General features: G+C 40.6%; 1 protein-coding gene across 3 annotated transcripts in view; it reads left to right on the top strand.

Moving 5' to 3' along the window:
• The window catches only part of DAAM1 (dishevelled associated activator of morphogenesis 1), a 182,948-nt gene that overhangs the window by 124,076 nt on the left and 36,696 nt on the right, over positions 1-22,176 (top strand). For all 3 annotated transcript variants that reach the window (XR_011465631.1, XM_005900855.3, XM_070377764.1), the window contains exons 4-15: positions 1,725-1,796; positions 7,318-7,412; positions 9,355-9,688; positions 10,670-10,780; positions 10,898-11,001; positions 12,152-12,218; positions 12,440-12,557; positions 13,198-13,336; positions 13,626-13,684; positions 16,782-16,969; positions 17,448-17,747; positions 18,055-18,162. Coding sequence is in view for 2 of the 3 variants with exons in the window: in XM_005900855.3 (XP_005900917.2) it covers positions 1,725-1,796; positions 7,318-7,412; positions 9,355-9,688; positions 10,670-10,780; positions 10,898-11,001; positions 12,152-12,218; positions 12,440-12,557; positions 13,198-13,336; positions 13,626-13,684; positions 16,782-16,969; positions 17,448-17,747; positions 18,055-18,162 (1,695 nt within the window). In the remaining variant the exon portion in view is untranslated. The remainder of the gene's footprint in view (positions 1-1,724; positions 1,797-7,317; positions 7,413-9,354; positions 9,689-10,669; positions 10,781-10,897; positions 11,002-12,151; positions 12,219-12,439; positions 12,558-13,197; positions 13,337-13,625; positions 13,685-16,781; positions 16,970-17,447; positions 17,748-18,054; positions 18,163-22,176) is intronic.

The following is a 22,176-nucleotide window of genomic DNA, read 5'->3' as shown; positions in this document are numbered from 1 at the left end:
TTTGCCCTAGTTTGAGGCAATAGAAAGATCTGGCGCCTTCTATTTCATTTTATAGGTTCAAATACCATTGAATATCACTGTGGGTTTTGGCTTGCTGAATACCTTGGTAGCAGTAGGGTTTTGCTAACTTTAATACATCATTTTAAGAGGAGAGAAGGGTTCAGCATTTATACTCCCATTGTAGCTATTTTATTAACATGTTAAATAATAATCAGGGGCTGTTCTAAAAGCTCATCAAATTTCCTTAGCTTTTAAAAGCCATGAAAGTGAAATCCAGTCCAACTTCAAAGCCTCTGCTATAGCCTTTGTCCCCATCATCTGGCTTGTTCAATCTCCAGATGAAATTCATGCAAGTCCCTGAGTTTGGATATCAGTTACTACCAGCCTTTAAGGCACTGTGAGCAACAGTTACTTTGCCCCCTTCTTGTGACTACTTAAAGAAGAGTTTTGAAATTGTTTCTTTTATCTCACCAGAGTAGACCTGCCTAGAAAGATTTGTTTAGAGAAAGTTTCTTTCTTTTCTTTTAAGTAAAGTATAGGACTGAAATGAATAGCCCTACCTTGAAGCCATTATTCCAAGGATGGGGATCCAGGCACAGTAAGTAGTAGTAGCTACTTCATTGTCCAGTACAGCTCTGTGTGCCTAGACCAGCACGTCTCCATGGAAACAAGAGGTATCAAGTGTACTAAGGTGCTCTCTGAATGTGAAGCTAGTGAAGAGCTGGAATTTTCCCCTTCAGGTTTGTTCTGTCACACAAATGACTTAGACCCATACAGGTTTGTATGGAAATCTCTCACCACAAGGCCATCTTCAAGTGGACTTGAGGCTCTGAGGGGACAGAGGCCACAGTCACCTGATTTGGGGGGAAGGTGTGGGCTCAGGTTGACAAAGATCTTCTATCCACGGAAGCCCTAGGGACTCTGGTGCTGACTTCAAGTCACCCTGGTTTGTAAGATGCAGCGATTTAGGAATCGGTTCCTGAATTCCTTGGCTTTCAGTTCTCTTCAGCTCAGATATTTTCTTCCATTACATTTTCTCAAACTCACAAGCTGTCACGGCATAAGGGCTGGACCTGGGACTGATGTGTGTTCATTTTGTTGTCTTTCATCCAATGTTGGGCTTTATTTTACCTCCTCATCTGAAACAATACCTAGTTTTGGTCACATCAAATGAGACCCTTCTTCAAAATATTTACTGTCTGCTGGAGCCTGAATAAACCAACTGCAAAAGTCTAGTTAACAACTGGCCAAATCCCATGGTCATTTTTAAAGACAGCTTCCCCTCTTTTGTGAGTTTCATCCAGACATGTAATCTGGCAGTAGTGTCTTTAGCGCCACACAGAACCTAGAGGTCCTTTGTGCTTGCAACAAACACAGTCTCCTTCCCAATGTTACTGCTCCCTGAAGGAAAACAGCATCATCTTAACTGCATGTGGCTAAGTTCTCATTTCATCTCCCCTTGCTCCCTGGTTCAGAAAACGTGCCTTTGTCACACCTAATTCTGACTTCAGCACTATCTGTGGAGATTGGATCAGGAGTACCACCCTGGTCAAAGGGACATTCTGGTGATCTAAAGCCAACTTTAAAAGACAAATATCTTACATCTCCATGTCTTCTAATGGTTTGTGTGGGCCATTGTCTAGAGGCTCTGGAAGTCAGATGTTTTTGTGACCATTGTGTATATCTGGTGGTATATCACTTTTTTTTTTTTTCTGTCTCTTTAGGACCAGGAAGAAAACAAGGGCGCAACAAGTTGGCCTGAGTTCTACATTGATCAGCTCAATTCCATGGCTGCTGTAGGTATCCTTTCTGTTCTCTGACGCAGTTTACAATGCAAGTTTAGTACAAAGCATGCAGTTGCATAATAAATTCACTTAAGTAAGAACTACCAAATATCATTATCTCTCCAGAGTCCATTCCAAATGTTCAGTGTTGTGGGAGAAAGGGGAGGCAGGAGTGATACTTGGCAAAATGATTATTTTTCAGTATGTTTTACGTAAAATCAGCACATACTAAAATATAAGTGAGTTTAATGTTACTGGAGGAAATGTAATCATAAATCTGGCTTCTGTTCAGCTTTAACTTGCAACTGGTCTTATCAGTCATGTGGAACTTGGATAGGGCAACACCATTCTAAATGCTAATACCATTTAGAAATAGTACAATGAAACTATCCCTTCACTGTTCTCTTCCCCCTCCCCCCCCCTTTTTTTTTTTAAACTGAGGGCTTTCTTGGGTTCTTGGTCTTATAGGGTACTGAAATATTCTTTTACTCATATAAATAATACAAAAAAAGTTCATGAAATAGGTGGTTTAATGAAAAGGCGTAATAGTAATAATGCTGAGATGTCCTTGGGAAATCTTTGGTAGGTGGATTTTTGATTTAGTAATTGCTAAAAAGGTGTTCTCAATGTCTAAAATGCACATTCCAGTCACATGGATATCTCTGCAGTGTCAGAGTTTTGAGCTGCTTGAGGGATCCAGCAAAGATACACAGCAGAAAGCACATCATCAGCATTTGAGTCTTAATAGCTTAAATCTTGTCCATGTTGATAAAAGTTGGAGGTTTCCCAGCAGAGCAGTCTTTGCTTCCGTGGGCACACTTCTGATTTTAAGAGTGTATCTGTCAGGTTCAACTTTGAGTTTACTCCATTCGAGCAGCTGACAACTTCCATGGTATTCTCTCTACCTCTCCCTTTCCTCCTGTCCCCAGGGTCCTTGGGGAGAATTCACTTCTTATCATTTAGAGCAAACATTCTAGATTGTCTAATATTTTGCTGCTGCTAAAAAAGTTAAAAACTGACTAGAATATGTGAATCATTCACACTTCTGCTAAACTTTCAGAGGCCTTGACTTTTCGTAACTTCCTCTTTTCTAGCTTTTCCTTTGATGAGGCTTCTTCTGCTGTCACACCATGAATAGAATAAACAGCCTGGCACATGTGAACAGAGCTGTATAAATTATAGAAGAAACTGCTTAAGCTTTTTGCCCCAAGGGTTTCTCTAAAAGCTCAGCAGAAAAGAACAGAAAGTAACCACCAAATCCTTCTACCAGGCATCCGACACAATGATGAGAAAAGAGTGATCTCAGCACTCATATGAATGTGTTAACAGAACATGAGGCTTGTGAGGGCCTTCGGGGATTTTCTCTCCATCCGCCTGAGCAATAATAATACAGAGCCATTTGCATTTCCTGCACGTAAAGGTTATTTCTGAAATCTTGTTCTTGGCTGTTAGGGGGAAAAAAGAGCTGTCAGGCAGGCTGTCTCTCTTTCTAATTAAGTCAGCCTTATTTGATGTCTAACATGGAAAGTTGTTCCTTTGTTAATGTATTCACTTCTATGAGTGGAGAAGTACGAAATAACTGGGTTTTTTCCTTTCTTCAAATTTTAGGGCAGTTTGGTTAATCTGTCCTTTAGTGACTTACTCCACGCCTTGTCTGCAGTTGGCCTGGCTTATTTCCTGTACTAGAAGGTCCCCAATGTGCCAGTTTGTAGCACTTCTTCAAGGGCCTCCTTTTCCTTCATCCAGATCCTTGGACTACCTTTTGCTACATTCACACATCATCTACATTTCAATTATACTTGCTTCCTAGTCTAAAGCCGTCTCCGAGAGTATCTCCAGGCCCTTAAATGTTAGTGACTTTGTCTTCTTTATGGACACGAGTGTGAGCAAACTCTGGGAGACAGTGAAGGACAGAGGAGCCTGGCAGGCTCCATGGGGGGTTGCAAAGAGTTGGACTTAGCAACTAAACAGCGACAAATGCATTAAACACCTAGCAAAGCTTTCTTCTGCTCCTTGAAGAACAAAGCTAGCATCTTTTCAGGGTTAAGGGTAAAGGCATTATAACAATTGATGAAATAATCAGGCCTTAACACTTCTGCGTCTATAAAGGAGCAAGGAGGTCTGATAAGACCAGAAACCCTTTGCTGAGTTTTCTGTTTTTCTCACCCTATTAAGTGGCCACCGCCTCCTTAAAGGTCTTGCTAACCTCTCTGGAGAATTCCTCACAACGGAAATTCTGAGACATCATCCCTGGGGACTTGGAAAGGCACATGACTCCTCCTGGTCCTTTCCTGGCCTGGCAGCTAAGCTCTCTGGCTCTGCTTTGGGAATTGTTGAAGGGGTGTTTATCCACATCATCATCATCCATTGTCTTCAGCACCAGTAGCGGCTGCTGCTATTTAGCGTGCGCCATGTGACAGGCAGACTAACAGGCACTTTACATGCTGTTTTAAATCCTTACAAGCACCTTCTGCTCTAAGTGCTACTTATAGATAAGGAGTCTGAGACTCAGAAAGGTTTCCTTGCCCAAGGTCATCTCATTTGGAAGTGGTAGAGCGGGAATTTAAGCCTATCAGTCAAGCCTATCAGCTCAAAGACTCCTTTCCAGCTTGCCTCTCACTAACTAGGTTTTTAAAATCCTTTATCACTGTGGAAATCCCACCCACACCCCACCTCCCAGCTTTTCTGAGGTGGGACAGGCATCTGCAGAGTCTGATAAACAGTCCAGGTTGAGAACCGCAGCACTTACTGGTCTGTGAAGCCCTCTGTGGAACAAGTGCAGTTACTTTATGGAAGCCTTGTAACAAGAATTCTTTGTTCTTTAAAGGACCCCTGAGTGATCTGTTGGCTTTTAAAGAGTGAAAAACAGTTTAATAAAAGGAGAGCGTGTTCCAGAAGGGCCTGGACTTTCTTGGTGTGTGGCTTCTGTGTGCACTGTCAGGGAGCAAGTATGTGAGGTGATGAAGTTCTGTGTGCTTAGTGGGTTGGCTTATTGATTTCACACCAGTGAAACGTTTCAAAAAGAAGCTTACTTCCAGACTTTCCCAGCCAGGGATGGTTTCTATGCCTGGTTTGTACATCTTTCTCTGCCCTGCATGTCCCAGTGTAAACCTCAGCAGCTTTGACCAGAGGAGCTTCTGCTAGGACGCACTCTGTCCTTTGCCTGCCCCTCAAATGAGCAGAGATTTAGTAAGTGGTTAGCGCAGCCAAGGAGGCCACCAGAGCCCTGTCCAGTGCATGCCAAGGTGCATCCTGGCTGTTTGGCGTAGTAGTCATCTTAGGAAATGTAAGCATATCCCCCTTTTCTATGAAAACTGCAAATTTAGACTTCTCCGTAAATGTGAAGCTTGAAAACTTGAGACTTCATATAAATTATTTTATTTTGAAAAGTCACTTTAGAATATCAGGTTCATCTACATAGAATCGATTTTCTCAATACAATAAACAATCTTAGATTCAATTCTAATTGTACTGTGCACAGAAAAGAGGATAATGTCTTCTGTTTTGAGAGGAAAGTAATAGTTCTTATATTGGGAAAGGAAATTCTAATTTAAATTTCTTTTCATAAAACTCCCATCTCCTCTAGGGAGAGACTTAATGTAGTCTGCCTTTATTTGGAGGTTCCCCCTTCCCCAAGATTGTTAAAAGGATAAATATGTGCATCTTTATTTGGTATTAATGAACCACAATAAGAAAGGTATGTAGTCTTTAATTTGGGAGGTTTGGGTGACTAAGCTTAGGAACAAGAAATAATGTTCATAAAAGTCTTGATCCTGGACTGCAGATTCAAAGTGATTGCTTGAGAGTCTAAACAAATTCAGCTGTGCCACAGGAGATTAAACGTACTTGGCTAGATTTGTGCTAAATTTTCCAGGATATGGGTCTCACAGAGCCATGAAGAAATTCATTGGCTATTTGCACACATAGCCTCTTCCCCTGCCATCCTCTGGTGACAGCTGTCAGGGCACATCTCTAACAAGAGGACAGCTTTAGCAGAAATAATTCAAGTATACAAAACAAGACTTTATGGATTTTTATTTCAGTTGCTATGAATGATACTGATATATGTTTGCTTTGAGCTTTACCCTCCTAAGTGTGAAGTCAAATATAGGTTTTAGTTAACATTTAGTTACTTAATGCTTGTACTGTTAATGTGAAAAAATTAAGTAAAGTCACCCCTTGATGATGTGTGATCCTGAAAGAAAGGGAGAGACTGTACCATTGAGACATATGAATAAGAGCCAAATGTTTTCTTCAATATCCCAGTCTGTTTCCCAACCACACATTTTATCAGAATAGGTAACAAGTAAAAACACTGAGACTGGACAAGCACATGTTAAAAGTAGGAAGAAGGCAAGGGACCTGTGGTTCTGTGGGTGGAGGCACCTAGGGCCTTAAGCCTTGGGATACTTTTAGTACCAGGCTTCCCTGGTGGCTCAGTGATAAAGAATTCACCTGCCAACGCAGAAGATGTGGGTTTGATACCTGGGTCAGGAAGATCCCCTGGAGGAGGAAATGGCAACTCACTCCAGTATTCTTGCCTGGTGAATTCCATAGACAGAGGAGTCTTCTGGGCTACAGTCCATAGGGTTGCAAAGAATTGAACACCACTTAGTGACTCAACAACAACAACTTTTAGTACACGTAGGTGACCATGAGGTAAAAGGAATGAAAACAACTTTTTGACAAGTCTGTGAATCTTACTAGCTTTCATGACTTTGTGATATCAACCAAGATCTGCTTCCTAGGGCCTTCTTTTTTGAAGTGAGGTCTATAGACTGCAGCATCAGCTCCGTAAGGAGCTCAGTATCTTTGGCTTCACCTCAGATATACCAAATCAGGACCCGTATTTAGCTTCCCCAGGAAATTTGTATCCTTGTTAAAGTTTGAAAAGTACTGCTCTAGTCCTGGGTAGGAAGAGAACACACACACTCTCTCTCTATACCCTGATTTCCAAATGATGTTGAATCATTTCTAAAACTTAAGCATTTACTCTGAAGGAATTGTCTATCTTTGTGTCAAGTCAAATTTAATCATTCTTCTTAAAAATAATTTGATGTAACAGAAAGTGTAAAAGATTACACTTTTTGGCTGAGGAATGAGAGAGATAGCATGGGAAGATTGCTGCCTGCTTCTGTTTGATAGTATGATAATATTATCTCATTGTCAGAATGTTATATTTAACTACAAGTCTAATCTTTCTATCAAGTATAAATAGTAATATCTTCATCAGAGTGTAGTTATAGAATAGTTAGTTATATAAGTGTTTGGAAAGCTTAATCTCTACTAAGATTTCTCAACACTTTCTTAAAACTTTATTTAAATTCGAAAGAACTAACTTGGAGTAGAATGAATTTGTGGAATTCTTGGTGCTTTTGCTCTACACGCTGGCTTATAGTAAATCTCAGTCATAGTCTCATTTGATTGTTTGTATTAAAAGTGATAGTAGCATGTACTCTGTGGGCTTGTTTTGCTTGTGCCATAATTAAAACATATAATTTAAAGAAGTTACTTTATAATTTTCTTTGCATAGAGAAAATCTCTCCTGGCTTTAGAGAAAGAAGAGGAGGAAGAGAGAAGTAAAACTATAGAGAGTTTGAAGACAGCACTAAGGACGAAACCAATGAGGTAATGTTTTGCTAGGCAGCATGTACTGCTTGTCTCTTTTTCTTCTTTTCTACTTTCTTCCTCTTTTCTTTTTTCCCTTCCTTTTTCTTAATTTTTCTGCAATAGCCAAACTTTTGGGGTAGTCTTAAAATAAAAACATGTAATTAAACCATGGATGAAAGACCTTACATATTGAACATTCACTAAATTATTTTTCTTCAATTAAAAAAGATGTAGACAGGCATGAAGATGGCTAAAGTTAAAAATGGCAGACTAACAAGTGTTGGTACAGATGTGGAGAAATTGTAACCCTCATTCATTGATGGTGGGAATATAAAATGGTGCAACCACTTTAGAAAACAGCTAGACAGTTCCTCAGAATATTAAACGTTACGTTGCCATATGAACCAAACAGTGTTGCACCTTCTTGATATATAGCCAAGGGAAGTGAAAATATGTCCCCTAAAACCTTATATGTGAATTTCAGCATTATTTATAATAGCCAGAAATGGAAGCTATCCAAATTCTATCAACTGATGAATTCATAAGTAAAATGTGATATATCTATATAATGGAATACTTTTCAGCCATAAAAAGTAGTGGAGTACTGATGCATGCTACAACATGGATGGGCCTTGAAAATATTTATGCAAAGTGAAAGAAGCCAGACACAAAGGGCCACATATTGTATGATTCCGTTTATATGAAATATCCCCAAAAGGCCAATCCATAGAGACAAAAAGATAAGTGGTTGCCTGGGGTTAGAAAGAGAGGGAAATGTTCTTCTAGGGTTGATTAGGAAGGGGTAATGGTTTTCTTGGGGTAATTAAAATGTTCCAAAATCAGATAGTGACCATGGTTGTACAACCCTGTGAATATATTAAAAATCACTGAATTATAATTTTGAAAGTATGGATTTTATGGCATGTGAGTTATTGCTCAGTAAAACTGTTATAAAAGAGGGATTATCATCTACTGTATGCCTCCCACACCTTTATTAACACCTTTAAGGTTTGGTAGGATATGGGGTGCTTACAGGTGCATTTCATTAGAACAAGATCTAGCTTGGCTAGATCTTGGTCACATGGTTGGATGAAATGACTGGAAAATAAAGATTCCCTATATTTGACTATAAAATGATAAGAAAAATCTTCTGATTTCTCAAAAATTATATACAGTTGTATGACAGAAGTTTTCTAGCCTCCTATTCTAACTGTTTTCCTCTGTATATGTGTTCCAAATTCTGAGATGTTAGTGGATGCCCAAGGCTAAATAAGTTTGGAAATTTCTGGAGTAATCTAGGTTTTGTTACTTTGAACTTTTCAAAAGGCTTAACCTGCAGATGTACCTTGTGAATTATTCTCATTGATTGACTTTAAAAATATTAGTATATAGTAATCAAGTATTGCTTTTATTTGTTTTATATATTGGGATTCCATATAACATGTCATACTAAGGAGGGCTTTGCTATGAAACCTTAGGAAAATAGACTATCATTTGGCAAGTAAATACCCTGGAGTTTAGGGATGCTTTTTGATTTTCATTGGTGTGGGGCATGCTTGAGTCAGTGGTCAACACTTAAACGTGCCTGGAGACTGGATGCTATCCTAACACAGGATCAGCAGATGACTTTAACCTAAGGCAGATATCTGAGTGTCTTCTTGTTCCTCGTTTCCTATGGTTATAAGGTCTGTTAATTGGTTGTTTATATCAACTAAGATCTTTTCTAACTCAAATGGAGATTTTTTTTTCACACTTCTGGTTAGACCTGACCATTGGGTCTATGCCAAGGAAGAGGCCTCCAATTAAGAAGACTTCATCAATGTAAGCCTTCTGTTACTTTAGGAACTCCATCTTCTTACTTTCTCCTGACCACCACCCCCCTAAACTTTTCTCTTAAGGGCTATTAAAGAATTCCAAAGAGACTTAGGTCTGATGCACTTTAACCCTCTTCTCATGACAGGTTTGTAACCAGATTCATTGACTTGGATGGCCTGTCATGTATTCTCAACTTTCTAAAGACCATGGACTACGAGACCTCAGAGTCTCGAATACATACCTCTCTCATTGGATGTATAAAGGCGCTAATGAACAACTCTCAAGGTCGGGCTCATGTCCTGGCTCATTCTGAGAGTATTAATGTTATTGCTCAGAGTCTGAGCACAGAGAACATTAAGACGAAGGTGGCCGTGCTGGAAATCTTGGGCGCTGTGTGCCTGGTTCCCGGGGGCCACAAGAAGGTTCTGCAGGCCATGCTGCACTACCAGAAGTATGCCAGCGAGAGAACCCGCTTTCAGGTGGGTGCTGCCATGCCACATCTTCATTCCTGCCTCATGACAGGTGCCTTTCCTGGCCTATGGGTGGTGGTGGTGGGGAGGGTGCCTAACTTGAAATCTCCCCCTGTGGTGAGCATTCATATGTGGCTTCAAATATTTCCTTCCTCTTGGGTAAAGAGTAGAATATTCTTTCTGTAGTTGGTCATATGGGGTTGTGGATTTCCAGTAGTCCTCCCCTCTTACCTGCAGTTTTGCTTTCCACAGTGCTAATGACCCGTGATCAACTGCTGTTTGAAAGTATTAAATGGAAACGTCTAGAAATAAACAATTCATAAGTTTTAAATTGTGCAGCTGTTGTGAGTAATGTGATGAAATTTCATGCCATCCTGCTCCGTCCCTTCCAGGATGTGAATCATCCCTTTGTCTAGAATACCCATAATTTATACACCACCCAGCTGGTAATGAAGGAAAAAAACAAAGTCTATATAGGAGAATATATAGGGTTCAGTACTACCCACAGCTTCAGACATCTACTGGGGATGTTAGAACACATCCCTTGTGGAGAAGGGAAACTGTTGCACTGAATTTAAAAATGTAGCCCTCCCTCCTTTCTACACATTATATAATACACTTTTCAATCCACTAAATGGGTGTTCTCTGAAAATTTTACAGATTGCCAGTCTTGATTTAGGATCAATATAAACAGTGAAATTATGTCACCATGTTTTTTATACTCAGAAAAAGCAAGTTAAATTAACGAAGCACAACCTTTTGTGTTAATACTTTGTACACATGTATGTATAAACATATATGATGTAAGAATTTTGAAAGTAGAGTTTTTAGGACTAATCTTAAGGGGAAAAGGTAGCTTTCTATGGATCAATGTAATTTTGACTCAACACAAGGTTTTAAAAATTAACTTCTGAGTATTAAAAAATTAATAAAATGAGTGTAAGGTAGTAACTATTCAGTCCTTTGTTTTCGTATTTGTATCCTTGGTAGACGTTAATTAATGACTTGGACAAGAGCACGGGGCGGTATCGAGATGAAGTGAGTCTTAAGACTGCCATCATGTCCTTCATTAATGCAGTGCTAAGCCAAGGCGCAGGAGTGGTAAGAGCCTTCTGTGTCACAATCTAAAACATATTATTAAAGAACAATTAAAAAAATACTTACAAGTATGTTCTCTAAAGAGCTTAAAAATGTATTCCATCACCCTTCTACTTTCAGGAAAGTTTGGACTTTAGACTTCATCTTCGCTATGAATTTCTGATGTTGGGAATTCAGCCTGTAATAGATAAATTAAGGGAACATGAAAATTCAACATTAGATAGGTAAGTCACACTGCTACGACAGGAGATAGCTCATGTGTTTTCCATGTGTGTAGTGCCAGTCTGAACTACTTGTGACCTAAGGAACTTGTACCAGAATGTTAGACCAGGTAATGATGTTTTTATTAGTAAGACTTCCTGCATGAAAGAAGCAGCAGATTGTGTAGAGAACTTAGTGTAGGTTTTGAGATTAAACAGGAATCCATATCCTAGTGCTGCTGCCTACTTGCTTTGTGTTCTGATCCAGTTACTCAATTTTTGTGAACCTTACTGTTTCTATACCTGAAGAAATATGATGATGATGACACTATCTTTAAGGGCTCTTGTGAAATGTTACTGTAAAACATGTGGAATCACATGGCATCTTTGATAGATATTCTGTGAATGTTAATATCCACTTCCCTGTTCCTTTGCTTGTCTGCAAATTTTACGATTTCTAACATAGCCTACAAGTTTTCAGATCTTTCCTTCTACCACTCTTCTCCCTCATTCATGCACGCCACCACGCTTCTTTTCTTAATAGTCCATGATCATGTAGACTTGCCGCAGGGCATTTGCACCTGCTGTTTCCTCAAAATTAAAAGATTGTCCCACAGATGTCCAAATTGCTTGTTCCTGCGCAGCGAGATCTTGTCCAGTCGCTGTGTTCACATTCTTTACCTTACCGCACCTCCATCATTCTCTACTCCCTTTACCTGCATGTATTTGTCTCCACAGAACTAATCATTCCCAGTATCAGTAGTTAGGGGCTCAGTAAATATTTGTATGAATAAGTAAAAGGCATGACCATTGCTTTGTAATCTTTAATTCAGTGGTCAAGCAAGTTACTTATATGGACTTATTTTTCCATGAAGAGATTCTGTGAGTAGAATCTGGATTTGGTTGCTTTTGGATTGTAAACTTTTATGAATTGTCTTCTACGTGCCAGGCCTCCTAGGCTTTTAGATTTGTCTCTTGTAATGATCTCATTTCAGATAAATGGTGTCTTTTTTCCTTAGCACATAGTTAAGGGAAGGCATTTTAATTCTGTTGTGATACTTCTTTTAGAGATATCTCTGAAATTTTAGGAAAGGTCTTAGTATTTATGTCCTGATTCCTATGTGCCTGTGTTTATAGGATGTTCTACTTTTAATAAATTGTCTTTGTCTTTCAGGCATTTAGATTTTTTTGAAATGCTCCGAAATGAAGATGAGCTAGAATTTGCCAAAAGATTTGAACTGGTACGTATACTTACAATTATTCTGTTTTGACTCGGCAGCTCACAAATTTCCCTGTTGTAATGTGTGTCATAGAGTTGTGTAATGTAAGAGCAAAATCACATTTCTGTTTTGCTACCTAAGTGGCAGGATTAGGTTCTATTTACCTTGGATTTGCTTACCTTACCTTGTAGGAATTGAAGAACTTGAATGCTTGATTTAGATTTCTTTTCTATATGAAACAGGTTCACATAGACACAAAAAGTGCTACTCAGATGTTTGAGCTGACCAGGAAGAGGCTCACCCATAGTGAAGCTTACCCTCACTTCATGTCCATCTTGCACCACTGCCTCCAAATGCCTTGTGAGTGTTTGTGATTTACATGTGTTTGTGAATGCTGGGACATCATTCAGAGGTCTCTGTCATCTGAACAGTGTGGCTTAGGTTGGGTGCACACCAGGGATTCCAAACCTCGGTTTTGTGACAGCCCAGTGTGTCTGCGGGCTTCCCTGGTGGCTCAGTGGTAAAGAACTGGCCTACCGATGCAGGAGACACGGGTTCCATCCCTGGATCAAAAGATCCCCTGGAGAAGGAAATGGCAACCCATTCCAGTATTCTTGCCTGGGAAATCTCATGGGCAGAGGAGCCTGGTGGGCTACAGTCCATGCAGTCTCAGAGTCAGACATGACTTAGTGACTAAACAACAACAGCAAAGTTGTTGCACAGTTTAAGGGGTGTTGCAAAGCTCTCAGAATAAAATGAATTATACCTTGCTTTGATTTTAAAAATAAATATATGCCTTACAACACATGTACAAGGGGATAAAAAGTACCTCTCAATCATGTAAATGATCAGTGATCATTGAGTGTCAGATTCCAGATATTTGGGAAGGGTGGTAAACATCTGTCTGGTTCTGTGACTCTGGTGGGTGACCCCTGTTGAAAAATATTCATTAAAGTTTTGAAACCACTTGAAGTATTTCCACTGTTCTTTTCTTTTTTAGACAAGAGAAGTGGCAACACAGTTCAGTACTGGCTACTCCTAGACAGAATTATACAGCAAATAGTTATTCAGAATGACAAAGGTCAAGACCCTGACTCCACACCTTTGGAAAACTTTAATATCAAGAATGTCGTCAGGATGTAAGTTGCTTCTTTTTGCTGCCCTTGAGATAACAGCAACAATGTAAGACATTTGTTTTATCTTACTTCAAAATAGCAGTTGGGAGAACTAAAGTGTTCTGGAGGTCAGATATGATGAGTTCCTATATGTATACATGTAATATATATATGTAACCTCTGGATTTAAAATGGGTCTCAAGCATGCTGAGGACTTGCTTTGTGTTAAACAATTTTTGTACCTAGAGAGCATGCATTTAGCAGTCGGTCTTTTGTGCTTTTTGTAATGAATGCTCCTTTAACTTTTATACAGGTTGGTTAATGAAAATGAAGTTAAGCAGTGGAAAGAACAAGCAGAAAAAATGAGAAAAGGTAAATGATGAGGTCCTGACAAGAAAAAAGGTGGTGTTACTGGTTATTGGACAGCTTTCCTTACTGTATATTTTAGAAATTTGCACTGATGCTTCTTATTGACATTGGTGCATAAACAGCCTTTTCCCACCATCATGTCTTAAGGGCAGTGCCTAGTTTTTCTTGAATCAGACTATCTTAGTTGTCATGTTGATTCCTCAATATTTTATCCTTTTATTATAATGATCTGCATTTTTTAAGCATGTGCTGTTCAGTATTCATTAATTCAGATTTTCTTAACTACCGTTCATGCCAACCTTCCTCATAACTGCTCTTTAAAGCACACTGGATTTTAAGAAATATAATAAGGGACACCCAGGGATTACTCAGAATTTTAAAAGCAAAGTTCAAGCCACTTGGTTTCAGCAGTCCAGTTCTCCAGTTGACCTTAATTTGGCACCAGTTACAAAAAGAGAAATCATGCAGAAAATCACTGACCATTGTAGACGTATATGTTATGAAATGTTAACAGGCCAGCTATTGATGAGTGTCTCAATATGTCTTTGATATCAACACTTAGCATCAAGTAACTTGGGGGTCATGCCCATCACCATGACAACAATTCACAGAATGGATGGAACTTTTCTCCTCCTTAAAAATTAGCAAGTTAAAGTTGGACCCTTTGAGAAAACAGTCATACTCCTGGCCACTACTCTTCATTATGCTGGCACACTGACTTCCTTTTCCTCTATCCAAGTGATGCATTCACACCAGTGACATACAATAGCACTCGCCTCGATATTCAATGTGTTGAAAAGCTAGTCCACAAGATGCTGAAGCATTTCCTTTCCTCATATCACATTTTGTCCATTGAGCAGAAAAGCAGTCTCACCACTGGTACTGGAAAATACAGAATATGAAGTTCTATTATATTATGGGTTCCTCGTATGAATTCAGATTGGTCTTAAATAAGTGAGGTTGCACATACATTTTTATAAATTAATTCCGGAAACTGCTACAGAAAGAATAGAGACACTGGTTTACCCTAACTTGTAGGGTAAAGAGAGAGTTACACCAGAGAAGATGGTCAATGAATGAGTGATGTTTTGGGGATATACCCTGAAGACTAAGGTGTGTGAGTTGAAGAGAGTACTTAGGACATAAGCCTGGGAGTCATTCATGTAGCAGGAATGTCCTGAATGGCTGCCAGGTCAAGTGCTATACTGAGCTCTGGGTCTGAGTCTCAGACTGCCCCTGACTGCTGTGTGAGTAGGCTAAGTCCTTTACTCTTCCAATCTATCTCTACAAAGTCAAGCTTGAACCTAATAGGGTTGTTATGAAGATTAAATGAAAAATACAAGGACTTTAGCATAGAGCCTGGCATTTATTACTTGCCTAATAAATGGTAGAGGGCTTCCCTGATGGCTCTGCAGTAAAGCATACAGTTGCAATGCAGGAGACCATCTACAATGCAGGAGACGTGGGTTCGATCTCTGGGTCAGGAAGATCCCCTGGAGAAGGAAATGAGAACTGACTCTAGTATTCTTGCCTGGGAAATTCCATGGACAGAGGAGCCTGGCTGTCTACTGTCCGTGGCATCTGAAGACTTGGACATGACTTAGCAATTAAACCACCACCAATAAATGGTAGAAAGTTTTGTAGGATTTAAGCAGTTGAGGTGGTGCTACAGGAAATGGCCGAGGTCAGTCAGAGAAAAGTTCCTAAGCCCTGTCCCTTATCTATAGAATAGACTCCTGGAATGGGATCTGGGGGTTCTGAAATGTTAAAGTCTCTCAAGTGGTTCTGAGGCTTGGTCAGATTTGTCAAAGGCTAGTGACGACTGAAGTGACTTAGCAGCAGCAGCAGCAGCAGTGACCAGTGATAGGAAGTCAGGTCTTAAACAGTTGTCAAAGAGGAATGAACTGGAGATAGAAGAAGGAAAGGGAGATACAGTGGGGTAGTTTTTAGATGTTGCTGAAGAAGTCAGGGAAGCATCCGTAGAGTGGTAGATGTAGGTTGATGGTTATCTTAACTCCAAGGCTGGTAAAATCCAAGGAGTTTAGTGACTTGAACCCTTCTCTGCAAACTCTGACTTTGGAGGACTCAGAAGAGAGAAAGTAAGAGACAGAGAGAAAGCAAGTATTTAAATGTGTTATCAAATTCAGAAACAGAGCCCAACACTGTATAGCTCTGTCCCAGTGGGTTCTATCTCTAGTGGATTTATTGATATAAAAAGACTAGGGATTGGGACCAAGTATTTGAAATAAAAATGTGCAGCCTAAACCTCATTCGTCCTCTTCCAAAGAGCGTCACTCTTGTCAGTGCTAGAGGCAGCAGGTGTGTTGGCAGCATAAGCAAACGTTATGCGGAATGGGATGCATTGTTCCATTATAGCAGGACTGGGGGAGTCAGTGGAACCACAGCTAAGAGCTAAAATTTTTCTTCTCTTATGGTTCTCATGCTCAGCAGGTAATCCTGCCCTGAAGGTGTTTAATGCTGAGATGATAAAATTTGCCCTTCCAAATTTTAATAATTGTTGTGCCAGAGCATACAGCACTTCAAGTCCAAAGGGCCCTCGAGGGGAGTGGGAGCAATGGCTTCACGTTGGGACAAACCTTGGGTCTGGCAGCCGCACTTCCTCCCAGAGCAGGATCCTCCCTTTCAGCCCCTCCACTAGTTGGACCTGAGCCAGCAAACCTAGCTAATGAACACTGGCCTTCTCTCGTTACCATTTTTAAGTTGTGAAAAGAAGTCCTATTAATAGTCACTTTCCATAGGGTGACTAAAGGACCATTTCTAGGACAGAATTCTGAATTAAATACCAAGCAGGCTGTGTTCACCTCCACAGACAGCTGCTCATGCTTGTGTCCCCTCTTTGACACTGTGACTGGAGGACCTCATCCGCCTATTACAGATGCAGTTGATAAAGTTGTTCATGCAAAGCCCCCTAAGCACGAGCACCATTGAGCCCATGAGTTGCTCCCTTCGATAGAGAAGAGGAATGATATTTGCCTAATAAAGAGCCTCCCAGTCAACCTCAGTCAATTTTCTGTTTGGAGAAAAATGCTTCAGCTTTGAAGAGTATACCATTTTCATGTCCAATTGTTTTCCTGTGTAGAGCACAATGAGTTACAACAGAAGTTGGAAAAGAAAGAGCGAGAATGTGATGCCAAGACCCAGGAGAAGGAAGAGATGATGCAGACCTTAAATAAAATGAAAGAGAAACTGGAAAAAGAGACCACCGAGCACAAGCAAGTGAAGCAGCAGGTGGCGGACCTCACGGCCCAGCTGCATGAGCTCAGCAGGGTAAGGCCACCGGCCCAGGGCCAGGTCTCCATGGCTGGGCAGCTGCTGATGCCTCACTCAGCCCGGAGCCCCATCCTTACGTAGTCAGCTCTGTGGGCAGGAAGAGAGCCTGAACCTTCTCCTGACCCACCACAGTGGTTATACAACCTGCTGCCTCTGCTGACCCTGCACATTAGCAGAGATGGTTGAGGGTGTTCGTTCTCCAATGCAGATCCTCTCACAAGAGTGAGGAAATCACATTAGCTTCTTAAAATGAAAACTTGTTATCATCAAAATCAAACTGGAGGATGGTACCAGTAGTGAGAGGCGTAGAGCACCATGTACAAGTCCATTTGGCTCAACTGCCCTTAAAGCCCACAATCTCAGATGTGTGAATTTCTCTATAACATACATGGTAGGCAGAGTTTCAGAATCTCACAATCGTCCAGTGAATTTACTTCTCCCATTGATCTTGCCTTTTCCTATTTTTATTTTTCAGAGGGCTGTCTGTGCTTCACTCCCAGGTGTATCCTCACCTGGAGCCCCCGGGGGACCCTTTCCTTCCTCTGTGCCAGGGTCTCTCCTCCCTCCCCCACCACCCCCACCTCTGCCAGGTGGAATGGGTCCTCCTCCGCCTCCTCCCCTCCCCCCAGGAGGCCCCCCTCCTCCCCCAGGGCCTCCTCCCTTGGGGGGAATCATGCCACCTCCTGGTGCCCCCCTGGGTCTGGCACTCAAGAAGAAGAACATTCCTCAGCCCGCAAATGCCCTGAAATCCTTCAACTGGTCTAAGCTGCCTGAGGTAAGCCGTTTGTTCACATTTGCCATCTCATGGACTGCATTAGCAGCCTACCGTGTTGTCCCTGACAGGGAGACAGCCCTGTCTCTCCAATGGTTTCATTTTCTCACATAGACTTGGGGTTCTCACTAGCTCAGATATTTAAGTGATAAAGCTTCTGAAATAAATGACATGTTATTTAAAGCCAGCTCATTCTGAGCATCTGGTAAGCGAAAAAATTGGGAGAGCAGCACTTTAAAAAAAAATAACTGCATCTGTTCTTTTTGTGTCTAACTATAAACCCCAGCACTTATTAACTTGATGTTTGCAGAACAAACTGGAAGGAACAGTATGGACCGAGATTGATGATACAAAAGTCTTCAAAGTTCTAGATCTTGAAGACCTGGAAAGAACTTTCTCTGCTTATCAAAGACAACAGGTAAGAGCTTGTGCCCTCCAGATGCTGAAACGGTTAAGAAGTTCATGTTCTTGTGCATGATCCCTGGGCCATCTGCCTTAACCATACTGTGATGGGCATCTTAAGTCTAGGCCATTTGGTCTACCCTGAGATGTCCCTGCAAATAGCATAACACTTGGGGCTGCATGTGTGACTAGGTGCCTGTGTGTGTGTGTGCCTGCACGTGTGCATGTGTGTACATGTTGAAGGCATACAAGCTCCTTGTTGGAGAGAATCGTACTCTGGTGTGTGTCTACAACCTTGTCTCCACTGGTGGAAGGAGTCTGTATCTTCTTGTCACTTGTGCTTAGTCACAGGGGTCGCCAGGTGAAGATATTAGTAGAAGAATTACCTAACTTGTAGTGTGACCTCCCAGTGTTCATTTCTGAAGCTGTTTTAGTTATACATATATATCTCAAGGGGTTATTATCAGAAATGGAGTGCCTTTTTTATTTTTAGGACATTTTTGTTTTCTTTTTTTTAACGATGTTGTGTTTTATTTCTACTGTACAGCAGAGTGACTCAGTTATGCATATATTTATTCTTTTTCATATTCCTTTCCATTATGGTTTGCAACAGGGTATTGAATATGCTCCCTGTGCTATACAGTAGAACATTGTGATAGGGCTGTTGAGTAGAAGGAATCTTCAAAAGTCTGGGCGATGGGAAGTGACTATAAGTCGGCAGCTAGATAGAACCTAGGGGGATGTTTTTACTCCATCAGGAATATGATCAATTCAGAAGCGCAGCCGTGAAGGCTGAGCAACTGTGGAGATGGCAATGGGACAAACAGGACCCGAGGCATTTCTGAAAAGTGAGCAATGTGATGGTCATGAGAACGTGCGATTTGATGTGGCCGAGTAGGCAGCATCATGCTCTGAGCACTGGTCACATCTGTGTGGTACCTTTCACTCCTCCAGAGGACATCTTAGTAGAATTCACAGCCAAGTGGCTTGGTGCCAAGAGTCTCAGAAAAACAAGGAAAAGGTAGAGTGGGGTCTTAGTCAATGGGAGATCTGGGAAGGGGAAAAGTGAGTCCCAGAGCATAAGGAAAAAAGCTCTTAAGAGTGACTGGGGGAGAGAAAGGCTGAGGAGGAGCAGACTGCGTCTTAAACAGGAAGAGGCAGAGGCCAGGCGTCTGTGCAGGGGCTTTCCTCAGGCTTTACCCGGAGGGCCTTACCTCCTGCGTGAATCACGCCCAGGGTGGAGCATCCTCAAGACAAGCAGCAGACTTCCTAGTCTGCTGAGGCTTGGCCTGGTTCCCAAGAGTGTCTCAGAACAGAACTGCCAAGCCCTGAGGGAGAATAGGGACTGAGGCTGGAGAGAAACAACATCTGAGGGTTTTCTTTTTCAAAATGGCCTTTGATGAAACTAAAATTGAGAAGGAAAAGTAGTATGTCTTTTAGCTAGAATATTTTCCCTTAAGTGAGGGAACACTTCCTTGTGGTACCCTTTATGCTATTTTAATAAAGTACAAAAATGCAGGTGGTTGCCTGCCATGACAGCATGACTCCAAAATAGGAGCTCTCAGCCTGGCCTCCACAAAAGTATGAAGGCAAACTTGTGCAGTGTCATACATGCCAAATAAAGGAAAATGAAGAAAAAGAAGATAGGACGTTGTCCAGTTGAAAGCAAGATACCTCATCTTTCAAGGGCCAAACAAAGGATGTGTCGAGAGCTCTTGCATGGCTGGTACTTGCACCATACTCACTGCAGAATGGTCACAACAGGCCTCTTCCACCCTCTCACACACACTCTCTCTCTCTGCTATCCCAGGAAGGTTTATTCTGGGCTCTTGAGGACATTTTAGCCAGTTTCCAGTAGATTCAAATACTCTTCTGACTTCATTGCACATTCCATTGATTCCCTACTTCAGTTTCAGTCATTAATACTGGCCCATTCTGGTTGCCTAAGATGAAGGTTTGGGAACTTAGAGAAGTAAATAAAAGGAAGAGAAAACAGCATCTATTCAAATGATGCTATTCAAGTCTGAGCTTGTGGATCACATTTACTGTGAAGGCAGGTGGTTGAAAGACCCAAGTTTACAAGACTCATAATTAACTGCCTTTCAACAGAAGGTGCAGAAGGATGCTGCCAAAATGCTCTGAGACAAATATGTGGACAGCTCTCAAGAGCTCCAAGAGACAGGGTTACAGAAAGCCTAGCAATTGGGTAATTGTCTCCTAGCAACCAATTGCTGTTTAAGTAATCAGTAGTCATGCCAGTCAGGCTAGACCAGAACATTTCAGTTGCAGTTAACACTAAGTCGTAGACTGGTAAGTAGAATCATTTGTGACATTTCCAAGAGTGCTTCCCGGAGAAAATTTTCAGCACACTTGCTCAGCTGATTCAAGTTATGTTTCTCCTCTTGGTATAAGAATATGAGATTGGAATTTTTAAACCATAAATGTGTTTCCCAAGTGAAGGTAATTTCAACCATTCCATTGAATTTATTGAATGTTGAAAGACAGAAAATTGAAAGATGAAAGCAGTCTAGTTAGGAGCACACAGGATAAAGGAAACAGGGTTTCTGTCATTATGTCCCCTAATCTTATAACTAATGGCAGCATCAAAAACCTGTGCATTTTCATTTTAATCTTGGCGATGCTCTATATAATTGTTATCACACTGAAACTGCTCTCTTTTCTACTCCCAAATGAATACTGGGAACCTTTTTTTTTTTTCCTGTAATATCTTCTCTTTCTTCCCTCCAGAGCTATATAACCCTGACCAAGCTCTCAGGATTTCAGCCAGTTATGTGACCAAGTAAATTTCTCAGAGAGGCAAAGAGTACATGAATACCATTGTCTGTGTACATGTAACAGGAACACTACACAGAGTAAGATTTTGAAAAAAAATTTTAAGCTTCAGATTATTATAATGTAGGTGAACACTGATTAATGCCATTTAGGAGAGATTTTATATATATAAATGTACACACACACACAAGATATGCCCTGTTGATATGAGAAATATTGAGTCATTAAAAACTGAACAGATATTTACACTGTCTTTAAGTCCAGTTTTAAGAACAAGACCACTTCTATTCAGGATTTTTTTTTTTCCAGTGTAAATATCAAAGGTGTGCAGAACTGAATATGTAAGCTTATGTACTACACGAAATGGAATTTAATAGCATGCAGTTATTTCCCTGCTCACATTCCAGAAGTTCATTTAAAAGTCAATGTCCTAAATCTCAGAACCTCTTTTCCTCCCTGAAACTGTGTTACACGTGATTTCTAAGCCAGCCACAAAAGACTTATTTTAACACATAATGTAGCACATTGCATATTAGCACTATTTCAGATACATTTGAACTATTTATCTTCATTTTGTGGGAAATTTTCATCTTGAGATGTTATAAATTCAGTCTCCCTATCTATGCAGTTGGTAGAGTGAAAATGAACTGGAGTTACTATATCTAAAGGAAGACGTATTTCTGTCACAACAAATGAGCAACTGGCTGTCTCCATTCCTCTTCTTCACTCTGCCTGGGGACACCCCTTCTTCATAGTTCTATTATCAGCACATAGTATTTCAAAGCCTTCTGCTCTGACAGAGAACAAAAGATAACCACTCTCCTTGGCTTAGAATCTGACTCTCCTCCTAACATGTAATATACAAGTTGTTGGGGTCATTCTTGGGGTCCCATTTGTAATATTCCGTGGTATCTTCTGATTTATCTTATGGATGGGCAAAGAAATTTCCTTTTTTATTCTTTTTACATATTTTGTTATTCTGTATCTCTAGTTTCTAACATTGAACAATTATATGATTTAGGACAATGATTCAATAAGCTTGATCTTTAGCCATGGCACATGAAGGCAGAAGGTAAAAACTGTAAATAGTGGTTTTTCTTAGTTCCACAGTAGATGGTAGAAGTTCTATAGCTAGACAACATGGTAAGAGTTAATCAAATACAGGGTTTTATTTAAATATTAGTGCATGCATTTCTCTGGACAGGGATCTCTAGCTTTTATCAGAATTACAAAGGGA

Source organism: Bos mutus, chromosome 10 (genome assembly GCF_027580195.1).
Source record: "Bos mutus isolate GX-2022 chromosome 10, NWIPB_WYAK_1.1, whole genome shotgun sequence".
Classification (NCBI taxonomy): domain Eukaryota; kingdom Metazoa; phylum Chordata; class Mammalia; order Artiodactyla; family Bovidae; genus Bos; species Bos mutus.
This window is presented reverse-complemented; position numbering and strand designations above follow the sequence as displayed.